This window comes from Neodiprion virginianus, chromosome 4, assembly GCF_021901495.1.
Source record: "Neodiprion virginianus isolate iyNeoVirg1 chromosome 4, iyNeoVirg1.1, whole genome shotgun sequence".
NCBI lineage: Eukaryota > Metazoa > Arthropoda > Insecta > Hymenoptera > Diprionidae > Neodiprion > Neodiprion virginianus.
In genome coordinates, this window is record NC_060880.1 from 37,819,622 (window position 1) to 37,832,365 (window position 12,744).

The following is a 12,744-nucleotide window of genomic DNA, read 5'->3' on the forward strand; positions in this document are numbered from 1 at the left end:
ATGATAAGCAGTTATTGACTCGGTTGAGATAAGAAGTAAAGTGTAAACATTATTTTACTGAAGTTGATATCACGTTTTGAAAAATATGATGGTACAAAGTGAAGGGCTATCTTTCTCTGAAAAAAACTATGAAGAAATTGTTACTTTAATTCGTAAAATGTATTTCGATTTTATTAAATTTCATGTATGCCTAAATATGAGCTCTTTACAATATTGTATAATAAATTTATACCATATCCAATATCTGATATTGAAGAACTCGTTACACTTATTACTTAATAACATGAATTAATTTATCATATCATATAATTAATATAACATTGCTATATCTAGGCACATACATGTAACAGCGAATCGCAAATAAAAAATTATAATATGTGTTCTGATATTATTTTTAATATTAATATTTCAAATTTTTATGTATATATTTTTATATATATGTATATATGTGTGTAATTATTATTAGCTATATTCTAATTTATTTACAACAAATTATTTTGAAACAATTATTTTAGACCACTTTAATTCTTTCTCTTTTATGCTACCTTATGTCGAATAGTATGAATAATTACTTATTATGCTAACACATCTATGATACAAATATAGCAGGGTTGTAACAGAATTGTACAATATTCAGGGTAGTTGTTAAGTTCGTTACAAGCAAAGCGATTGCAATTGTTACAATAAATGAGACAGGTCTGCAAAATTTATATGCTACAGCTAAACTAATTTATACATCTTGTATTTACACTTTTCACTGCATATTCAATATATGAGAGATACTTAGACTTGTATTTTTTAATTATATTTTTTGCGTAATCGTATAAATCTGCTTAATTTCTCAGTTTAGTACGTATTTAACAGTAATTTCCTATCCAAGAAGAGTGCAGAATGAAAAGGTCCGATCACTGCCGGACGATCAACAAAGCTATCACGTTAAAGTCACTCCTTAATTGCGTCCATTTGAACGGAATCAAGGCAAAGCCAAGGCTGTGTGTAGCATAAATAAAATCAACAAGCTATGCAAGCATATTTCGATTCATTTTGAAATACAGATCTGAACACAATTTAGATTTATCAATTACTTGTTTGGTAATTTGTCACCCTATTTTCGGAAATATTAGAAGTGTAAGTTTTTTCACTACCTAAGGTCATTGAGTCTTGAGATGGATAATTTTTTAATATGTCAATGAAACTGGTGCTCTTAACTGTGAAATTGTAGATGCTGCTTATATTAAAACAGGGCGACACATGACCATATACTAAGACATTTTTCGAACTTTGGTGCTGATATCTTGTTACAATTGAAAAAAAATCAAGCTTCTTTACTCCAGATTGAATCTTATTTGTATGCAAACATAATAAATACTTCATTCTATATCAAGACCACTGATTACACGCTGTACATATAATATACTATGCAAACAGATGCTATATCATTGTTTAAGATTGCACACAAATTGTTCACTCGTAAGGATGTAGCTGTTTTTTTTTCTTTTAATTTTAACATCGGAACTATCGATACGCATATGTATGTAATTTATGGTAGGAAAAAAGATACAGTAAACGTAAATAATATACTCAAAGAATCTAAATTCAACGAAAAAAATTTACACGCTTTGTTGAAGACGATATTGTGTGGGAATTTTTTTCCAATTACAACCAAGTACAACCGATTGTGAAACAACAACACTAGAAGTAGTACAATCAGAGATTTGAAATGATGAGTTGAAATAGTTGCGCCCTTGTTTGGTCTATGAATGTATTTCTGGAAATTTCGAACTTTTGATAAATTTATCACAGATTTAGTAATTCAAGTGTTTAGATTTGAAACAGTATTAATATTGTATACCATTAATTACTGTACATGAATCCAGACGGGAATCATCAGTTATCTATGCAGTTATATCTTCCTATTATTCAAACATGTATAAAGTCTTGCAAGCGTAACGATTATTGGAGTTTCCTTGGTTGAAGTTGAAAAATACATCCGTTCTACCAAAACTTTTGCTGTGTAGCTAATTATTGAAAAGAAAATTTTCTAAGTGCCAAGAGAATATTGAGCGTTTGCAATGCATGAAACCCTACGTAATACAAGTGTTAGTACCTATGATTAGTTTCATATTAGAAAAAAAAAGAAATAAAATATTTAGTGTAACAATATTTGTTCGAAGGATACTAATTATTTACATAACATGTTTATGGCTTACAAAAAAGAATTAAATTAAAACTAGTTTTGAACTCTCAGTAGGAACATGCAAAAGATGAAAAGAATTTGATAGAGTAAACCGTGTTTGCAATTGTTTGAAGCTGTTTTTGATCTTTTTAAAAAATCAAAATAGATCAGTTAGCTGCACTAGGATGAATTGTATTTATGCCTCAGTACATTGAAACAGAAAAGAAATATTCTTTAACGTAGGCAGCTCAAAATTGAGGTATTTTAGCATATCATACTTCTATAACACTGCAATTTATGTGAAAAATTATATTGCAAAAGTCAAGTTCAAAGATCTCATTCTTTGCAAGCCTAAAAAAATTTTACGTGAATTTTGTGTTTTATTTTTTTGCAGATTACTACTATTTGAACCTTTTGCACACAACCTCAGAAATAGTCTTCGCTTATATTATGTTGATGCAAAGCATTGTATAAGACAGAGAAGCTTAAACTAATGCAAGATATAAAGTGAAGTAATTCTTTACAGCATTCAAATAGTTCATTTTTTCTATCTCAAGTATCAAAATGCAAAACTTAAGAAATTTGAAGTACTCAATAAAGACATCCAATTTATAACCAACCTTACGAGGATAATAAGAACTTTTATAAAAACAACTAACACTATAATTATCATAATTTTGTACCAATATATTGCATTGAGCTGCGACTCAACATCAAAATACAGAAGATTTACTAGAATGAATTGACCAATAAATTTTTTTAATACACTGGAGCTTTATAATTTAGTCTGTGCATAATTTATTTCAATAGAAGTTTTTTCAATGAAATATTATATCACATCGCCACCACAAATAGAAGCTTCAAAAAAACAACAATAAACTGTTTGTTGCTTTGTAAATCGTCATACTGTGAATATGTTTAATATTACAATTTCAAATATATAGGGCATTCACCATTTTCGATTTCGATAAAAAAATTTTATGCAATTGTCCCTATTCCAAAACAATAATCTGAATTTCGTCAGAATTTTTCGAGTGAATTTATATTACTTATGGTTTTTGAAAACCAACACGTCTTATGTCATAGTTTAAAAATCTGATGTTGCGTGAGAAAATATTTGAGCGACGTCCATAGTAAACTGACTCTTCCTTATATTTTTTTGTCTGTGAAGAGCTTACAAAAGAGTCAAGGTGATCCCCGGCTTACTTTAAGTCTCAGCTTGACAATTATTATATCCAACACATGATTTTTGAGAATTTGATGAGGTTTGTAAATTATGCCATAAGACATGTTGGTTTTCAAAAATCATAGATAATGCAAATTAACTGAAAATAATCTGAAAAATTGAGAGTACTGTTTTAGAGATGGGACAATGGCATAAAAAATTTCAAACAAAATCAAAAAATTGAGGGTCCAACGTCGGTACAGTTGGCGTAGAGTGCCCCATATGTATTTTTGCTTCAATGTCGAATTGAATAAGTTATAATTTACCAAGGAACTACATATTTACAAATGAATTTACAACTTAATGTAAGAAAAGCATCATTATTTAAGCTTATTCGAAAGGTACAAGATTTTTAAATCTGCCGTCAGCACCAATAATGCAGCTTGAAAACAACCATGAGCGTCAAAGGTTCATTGGGACTAAAGAGGATGATGTTACTACCAGTGCTAGCCATATATTTGAATGTGTTCTTTACATGTATTGTGTGCAGCAAACTACATAATGTGATGAAAACTCAGCCAATTTATAAATTAGTAAGATGCAACAGAATTTATGGAATTAATTGCATACTTGATTCATACTTTAACTCTATGTAAAATTACAGCAAAATTGACATCACATATTCTTTAAGTTAAAAAAAAAAGCATGTGTCCCACCTATCTTTAAAAAATTCATGACTGTGACGAATTTTAACTGCTGCATCAGTCATCATACACTTACGCTATGTACACATATACAATAGTTAGATTGACTTAATTCTTAAGTATTGATTATCTATGTAGATGTATAACGCAATATAATTATTATGCACTGGGTAGTTGCGTAACTAGCAGATTATTTTATTCAAAAAAATATTTATATATATATGTATACGTGAGACTGTATATTTTTACTTAATGTTGCCCATAGAAAGAAATTTCAAACATGCACGTCATAAAATCAGAAATCTTCAACGTGTGTGCAAAAGTGGAAAAATATGAAAATGCAATCTACATTTTAATGTATTTCAGAAATTCCATACATCTGAAAATCTGAAAAGTTCCACGCTTCTCATGAAAGCTGCTCTTTATTGATGAAACTTTTACGCTTTAGTTTTATTTTGTCATGAATTTACCAAAAATGTAAGAATTTGAGCTGGTTCTCTGCGATACACAGAGGTAAAAAATGTTAATGGCAATGGCATATTTTTACTTAAAAACTTTTTCTACAATTCTCCTGCCATGATAAATATTTTTCTCTTTACTCTAGTTTTAATGTTTTAAACATTAAAAATTTTTTCGCCGTTCATTGAGTTTTGTACTTAGTTGAATGTTAAGTTTTGGGATAATAATTTTCCCATGTTTTAAAAATGATTCTTTTTTCTTCTTTATTTTTTTTTTACTTTTTTCATTTGCGCCTTGTGTTTACTGCTTTCATTTAACTGAAATATACATTTGTACCTCTATCAACTATTTAACTAAAAATACATATAATTTAAAACATTTTTATTGGAAAACCGTATCATAAAAAAAAAAATTTCATTTTGACATACAGAAAATAAACGCCATTTTTTCAAAACTTCAAATACACGAGAAATTCAGAAAAATTATTATTTTTTGATTCAAGTTTATTAGATAATGCTAAGCCAGGCCGTAACAAATTGGTCGATCAGCTCCAGCAACGACAAAAATAAAAAATAAAAATAACGGTTATCAATGCACTTTCACAATTGAACTATCAATGTTAACTGTCGCAAAGAGCTGGAGAGTCCGACCATTTAACCCGTGTATGAGTACGTCATACAATAAATCGAATCCAAACGCAAAAATAAATTTTAGCATTTTTCATTTATTATAACTAATCATTGGGCATTTTACAATCAAATATAAAATATAGAGAATTTTGGGCATAATGCTGATAATATTTAACAGCACCCCACTTACCTATACGACATAAGTTTATATATGAATCTAAAATAACTACAGTTAAATATATAATTTTCATATCGTTATATTATATTATGCATGTATGTAAATAATATGTACAGACAAGATGGACAACGTAGGTTCAAATTTATATAATGTGCATATTACAAGTAATGTCGAAGATGTACATACGTACGGATCTTCAACTTAGTAACGATCGTGAACTAATCATTTATTACGTTCTGTTCTATAACTAAAGCAGAGTTCGTAAGGTAGTTGATTAAACAAATCTTGAGATTGATCTCTCCAGCTTATATTGTGTTAATTGAAATCGGTTTTATCGATAACAGATTAATGCTATGTTTCCACACATTAGGATGACTCGTTTATGAGAAGTGTATGACTTCTAAACTGATTATTCTTGGAGCAAATGAGGAGAAAGGGGGTCGAGAATACGCGTGATGAAATATTCGAATTGTCAACGTTTTGAAAACATAACAAAATATCAAAAACACCCACTCCCTGTTTGAATACTATGCTTTAAACTTGTCAATCGAAAGCTGGGTGAACTCTGTCATAAAACATTTCATCAGAAAGACGCAACACTAATGTGACGAATCATTACTACAAAATGCAACACCGGTTTCAGCACTAACTTACAGTCAGAATAAATACAACAGACTAAAAATACTCCCCAATCGTATTTGTTTATATATGTACAACCAAATTGAGACCTAACTGGGTGATAGTACGGTATGTTTTTTTCGTAATATCCAATGCCTTACTGTTTTCTCGTAGTAATTGCTAGAAAGCATACAAATAATGCAGAGGGAGTAAAAAGAAAAATTAAAGAATAAAAGATAGAGAAAAAATGTACAAAACATTCTGAAAGAAGGCTCGTCACATCTGTCACGCACAGCCTTTTTTTTTTTAGTGTCTCAAACTCAGAGGACACTTTCTAAGTTTTTATGCTTCATCAGCAGTCCAGGAGTAATAAACCTTGTGTATAATAATTACTGGACCAGCATATACACAATTTGACAATATCAATGTAGTCAACAACAAAACAAATATTTCAGTTTCAAAGTTCTTTCACTTGACTAAAAAATTTGCAACGTTACTAGCCTTAGCGTGAGTTATGTTCTTGGTGCCGGATGGTTGAAGAACGTTTTCTGAGCCTGGGATGGCGGTGGAAAAAATTGAGCAGTCAGCGGTGGCGGAGGTGGTGGTGGTGGAGGCGCAGTTGGAAATCTCTGGGCTGGAACAGCCGACGAAGATGGTACGAACTGCGGTGGGTAAGGATTAGAACCCGGTGGTGCTTGAGGTATTAAAAATTGTTGCGTTTGCTGTTTGTTAGGCAAAGGTTGTGCCGCTGCGCTTGGATATATCGGCTGAGACACCGCTTGAGGCACTGCAAAGTTCGAGTATTGCACTGGCACTGGTTTAGCTTGAAACTGAGGGAAATGGATCGGGGCTGAGCCAGGAGGTGGTATATAAGGTTGAGGAGGTAATTGCGGAGATGGATACACAGTTGCTGCAATAGGAATCGGAGCATGAGCAGAAGGGGATAATTTTCGGGCCTTCAAAATTGCCTCTGCAGTCAAACCTGCAAATAGAACCAAAATTTCACATTTTCAATTACGTTTTATAGAATATAGCAGATGCTGATGTCAGAGATTAAGCAAAATGATTCAAATGTGGTTACATTAGAAAATTGATGAAGGATTTCTACCTTGTTTGCGGGCTCTTTCTTCCTCATCATCACTGAGAAACAGTCCAAACTCGCGTTTTAGTCTCTCGGTAAGATTCTCTCGCTGGCGTTCAACCAAAGTTGGGGCAGCGGACCAACCCATTACTCCTTCTTCTCCACCTATTGATCGTTCAAATTCGTATAATCTTGTAATTTATAGGTTCAGGATAGACAAAGGTCTTAAGACCTAAAGGCTATCGATGAAAAATATTGTGAATTTTGATTTATGAAGACTTCTGGATAAAATGACACCAAAGTAGTGAAAGTAGTTGTAAAATTGTGCAATTCATTTACCTAGGTTGCCTATTCATACGTAGAGTTTGTGCCAGAATTATCATATTTTGAGCATTGTTTATTATTGATTCTATGCTAGAATAGAGACGAGTGCTGGATGCTACGTTAAAAAAAAACAAGTATCAAAATACTGAACGGTTAGTGCTTTGCTACGTTATAACAAGGCATTGACTGGTAGGTAGTTTCGTTTCATTTCTGAAGCGCATCAGTTATTCTGAATCATTGTTGAAATAGTAGAAGAACATTAAGATTTAAGAAAACCTTGTCACATATAGGTCTAAATTACTGACCTGCGAGAGATTGCCGATATACCGAAAGATGTTTACGCTGAATCCAGCACTCTATCCCTATGCTCACTGGTAATGGCAGCGACTGTATATGCAAATCTTTTACTAAGTGCTCCAAGGATCACTCGCCTTTCTTTTCATCGCTATCTACGTTGATGAACAGTGGTAGAGTTGTTAAGCTTGGTAGATCCAATGCAACTTTTGAATTTCCTTCTTCATCAGAACTTAGCGAAGAAGTTCCGCTACTAGCACTGTCTGATCTACCCCTTGCACCCCCCCGTTCTGACAACATGTCAGTTGATGGCTCTGGTTCTGGCTCAGGTGGCGTGCCAGTAGACTGTTGCTTACGTTTTCGATACTCTGATATTGACAACTACAAAAAAATTGAATGCCTCCATTGATTATCTGAGTTTAGGGATTTTCACTAGTTGCAAAACAGTGCAAGATAATACTTCAATGCAAGCCTACGTTTTCTAAGTTGGTGAATTCTTTTCAAATTTCACTTCACACAAATGCATCTGATCATTTTAAGCTGGAGAATAGTTTGAACAATCATAGCTCATAACATACGCATCGCATGTAATGGAATAGCACATTTGCTAATGATGCGCAAGTCTATTCAGAAGTATTTACAGCAATCATCCAATTTCAAGGACGAATATAATTGCTAAGATGAATGTCCCAATTGCTGCCGTAATTTAATAGACTCTTTCAACTATTTAAGGTGACACTTACTGAATAACAATTTGCTATCCTTTCAGCTACTGAAATGTATGATTAAGATTTGTACATTTAACGTCAGTGATTTCAATTCATATAAAATTAAATGGTCCGTAATCATAATTCGAGGTTTTAGTTATTGAAACATTCAACTTAATGCAGAGATTTTTCATCAGGGTAACGCTAAAATGGTACATCGAACTCCTTGATTAACGTGATTTCCAGCTTACATCTTGTTGCTTTTATACGAGAGAAAGTAGGTTTGAAAAAGAATGTGAATCGAAAAAAAATACGTATTTCAAATTAATCACAAGCTAAACATACAGCTATTTTTACAACTACCTACTTACATTAAGCATATTTTTTGTCTTGGCGATTCTAGGTAAATCGTCAATGGATTACACCTAGAATCGGGAGTGAAAGAAAAATATCAGTTTATGAAAACAATTTATGAATACATGCAAAATGGAGAATAACTGGATATAAAAAAAAACAATGTCTGGTTCTATTGCAAATATAAAGAAAAATAGTTCAATAAATACAACATACGTGAAATAGATTGGAGTTAATTTATAACTTGTTACGACGTTTGCTTGTATTCAAATTATGCACAACCTTTACTATGCTTTTGGTAACTTGGAATATATTTTGAGTTACTAATAAAATCAACGGTACTTTTGGATAATTAAAATAGAGATTTGGATATAATCAGTTCTATATCCAGCCATTCTATAATAAATTTGCGACCGTTATATAATAAATGCAATGTAATAACAGTGACATCTATATAGCATTGTGTTTATGAATTTGAGTGTAAAAGGATCATTCAGTCATGCCATACACTTGAATTATCACACACGACATACACCCTAAAGGTTTCAGACAATTCAGCCATTGCGAGTAGTAATAATTACGAGAGAACGAAAAAGAATAGAGAAAACTAAAAAAGGAAGAAGCATTCTGTCCTAGACAGGCTCTCTACCACATTCCTACCGTTCTAACCTTGCGCTTGACTGGAGCAGGAATCTCCGGCTTCGAGGCAGGTGGTGCTGGCATATCCGTAGGCGTAATAGTTCTAGGATCTTTTAAACGTTTAGGTTCGTTTGAAACATTTTCCTCCACCCTCTCAGAAACGTTTTCGACACGTACAGGATCTTTATCAGTTTTTATGACATCATCGTCATTTTTAACAGGATTGGTACATGAAATTCGGTCCATCTGATCATCATTAGAAATAACATTCATTCCTTCGTTGGGTATCTCCATTTTCACTGGTTCTGGATCAACATCAATTTTTGCCTCTAATAATTCTCTGAGGGCCGAAGAGAGCATTGATTTTTGTCCATCTTCTGTCGAAGCATTACCTACTTCAATCTCAATAGTGGATTCAATGATCGATGCTTCAAAATCAAGCTGCAACTTGGTGGGTTGTGTTTGTTCAGGTTTTTTACGTATTCTTTCGCTAAGTGGTGGAATGGGAAATTGAATTTGCGGAGCATCTGCAATTGATTCCACGTCAATGTTCGACGATGTTGACTCGAGTATAGATTCCTCTGACAAAGTTACCGACTCACCTAAGTTGTCTACCTTCGGAGGTTCGAAATTGTCGCGATTTGTCGTTTGCTTATTTTCGAAGTCAATGAAGTCTCTCTTCTCGGGTTTTCTCTCAAACTCTCTAAATGCCCGCATCTTAGAGTTTATATGGAATTCTTTAAACGAAATACTCTCCTCCTTAAGATCATCCATGTCTCTATCTTCGGATTCGGAATCCTCTTTCGAACTTTCCATTAGCCCCTCAATGCCGTCCATGCTTTTGTCTTTCTCCGAACTTGTGTCAACTTTCTCTTTGTAATCGTTTCCATCGTCTCCAGTAATTTTCATCATTTGCGCCTCGACATCAAACTCATCAATAGACATGTTGTCGTCTGATTTCACTTCATCGGATCTATTGTTCTCAAACTTCCTGTCATCGTCGGATTTTTCATTCTCACTGGCAATATTTACTATTTCTGCAATACTGCCACTAAATTCAAGCCGCATTTCAGCTGCCCGTTGTTTCAGTACTGCGTCCGATTCCATTGCAGCTATCGGTGAACTTAGGTCTTCCATTTCTGTGTCTGGTTCATTCTGATCGACAATTTCCACTGTGCCTTTTTCAATTAGCACCACTTGCGTTTCCTTCTTTAACGTAATTGGTTCTTTTTTGATGTGTTGAGACTCTCCTTGATGTTCTGTTGGCTCATCTTTTACCTGATTTGGTTCAGTTTTATTGACAGACATTAGTTGAGCATCAGAAATTTCACTTTTGATAACAGCTGGTTCAGACTTACAAGGGGACTGTGAATTCTTCAGAGGTTTTTCGTCTTTTACAAACTCGTTACTTAGCGCTTTTTCTGGAAGGACCGATCCGCTTTTAACCATTGGCATTGGTTCGTCATCTTTCTCATCTTTTATGCAAAGTGCTGACTCAGGGTTGTCAAATTTAGAATTTGTGAACTCGATTTTTTCTTTCAGCTCGTGCACATCTGCTGATTCAGACTCTGAATCAACTTCATCCTTCACATTGTCTTGTCCATATTCTAAATTCGGTGTAGATCTCTCATTAATGGGGGATTGAGGCATATCCACGAATTCATCCTGAAAAAAAAGACGAGGTTCCCGTAAGATATGGATAAGATGTTAAAAAACGGGAAACTAGGATTTTTCTTTTGGACATGCGTAGATTATTCTTATAACTTTCCTTTGAATTTTCAACATGAGTTATAGATCAACAAAATTGCCGACATTTGAGAATAAAAATAGGCTAACGAAGGGCAATTACAGATCGAATTCATCACATGAAATTCGAACTTGTTTTCATCAATTTACCTCGTTATGACACGTTGGCTGAGAAAGTGTGGGTTGTTCAGATGTCAGCAGAGTTGGTGTAGTAGGCGGCGTATAATTGTCAGATGACAAACTTTCCCTGGCGATCCTTCTTTTTTTGGGTGGAGCTGCAACTATTTCGTTGGGTGGACTCTCTGGCCTGCTGTTAGGAGAATCGCATTCTTCAGAAATAGCTTGTCTTAGCCACCTTTTTTTTGCAGAGCCAGTAGATCCTGAGCACGACGAATTTCCAGTTATAGTTTGTCTTCGCTGAGGAGGAGAGTCGCAAATTCCGGAAACAGAATTCGCGGCCTGGACCAAAGTGGCCAAACTTTTAGCTGCATAACTTTGAGTAAGAAATTCAGGCGATGGATCGGTTGGTGACAAGAAGTCGGTCGGTTTGTTCAATTGATTGACAGGATTATTCAATGGTGCTGGAGGCACAGCAGGTATTGGGGATATTTGAGGAATATGGGTTTGAGGTGGATCTGGAGATTCTTTCAGCCACTCATTCATAAGGACCTTCTTAGTTTTTGGAAACTTGAAACCTGGCGCTAATGGCCCGACAGCTGCTGCGACCAGTAAACAAGCGGAAGATAGAGGAGTAGATGGAGTTGAGCTTTGGGAGCTGCTACTGGCGCCGCTATCGCACGTAGGACTCTTGATTGGAGTTGGCTGCTGCAGAGGTGGAGAACTCGGCCCTGGTATATTAGAATTTGCTAAAGCAAGTAGCAAGCCAGCAGCTGTTGGAATTCCATGATGGCCAGTAGCTCCAACGCTACCGCTATCGGTCACATCTTTCGTTGGAGTATGAAGATGTGAAGTGTAAGAAGGCATTCCCCGTATCGGTGGGTAACTCTGATTCGGAAGGGGTGGTGACTGCAAAGAATTACTCTCTTCTCCCGACGATATATCAGAGTCCGCCGAATTTAATCTTGTCCTGCATCTGCTTTGCTGTGAATGAGAGCTGCTGGTTGTTCGCGCGCGACCCTTTCTCCTCTTTCGTCGAACAGGCCTTTCCGTGTTTTGGGATTTTTGTTTCAAAGGAGGGGCAGGAGCAACTTGACTTTCCTCGTTGTCACTATGCGTACCACCAGATTCTTTTCTCTGTGCATTTCTTGCCTGAACTTCCTGTTTCCTTTGTTCTGCTTTTTCCAATCTTTCAAAAGCCTTCATGATCGCTTCCATCTTACGCTCTTCCCTTGTCATTTTCTTTTTGTCCTTTTTATTTGACTCCGGAGCTTGCGATGGTGTAATCGAAGGCGAAGTAAGAGGCTGCTGCACTGTAGTTGATGGTTCTTCTTTAGCTACCTGACGTGTCACTGTTGCACTTACATTTGCATTTGTGATAGTTCTTCGAGGAGGAGCTGCCGTTGGTGCTGGCACAGGTGTTGGAGTCGTCTGAGTAACACTTATAGTAGAAACTGCAGACAAGGAGTCACTATCTTCGCACACTGTGTTTCTTCTGCCTCGCCGTCTTCTTTCCCTACCGCTGATGGAAAATATAAAAATATTGGATATTG

General features: G+C 34.8%; 1 protein-coding gene and 1 long non-coding RNA gene across 13 annotated transcripts in view; one reads left to right on the top strand and one right to left on the bottom strand.

Moving 5' to 3' along the window:
• LOC124304017 (uncharacterized) overlaps nt 1-12,744 on the top strand; it is a 234,903-nt gene that overhangs the window by 154,862 nt on the left and 67,297 nt on the right. The gene's annotated exons all lie outside the window — the stretch shown is intronic.
• Nucleotides 142-12,744, bottom strand: part of LOC124303959 (inactive histone-lysine N-methyltransferase 2E-like) — a 36,319-nt gene continuing 23,716 nt past the window's right edge. For 5 of the 12 annotated variants that reach the window (XM_046761843.1, XM_046761842.1, XM_046761841.1 and 2 more), the window contains 5 exons: nt 11,225-12,713; nt 9,350-10,993; nt 7,766-8,009; nt 7,038-7,175; nt 142-6,911 (listed from right to left, as the gene is read on the bottom strand). In XM_046761843.1, the coding sequence (XP_046617799.1) occupies nt 6,442-6,911; nt 7,038-7,175; nt 7,766-8,009; nt 9,350-10,993; nt 11,225-12,713 (3,985 nt within the window). In that variant the 3' untranslated portion in view covers nt 142-6,441. Of the gene's footprint in view, nt 6,912-7,035; nt 7,176-7,349; nt 7,450-7,639; nt 8,010-8,706; nt 8,761-9,349; nt 10,994-11,224; nt 12,714-12,744 lie in introns of those variants that run through there. The other 7 variants (XM_046761839.1, XR_006908037.1, XR_006908039.1 and 4 more) reach the window with 7 other exon arrangements.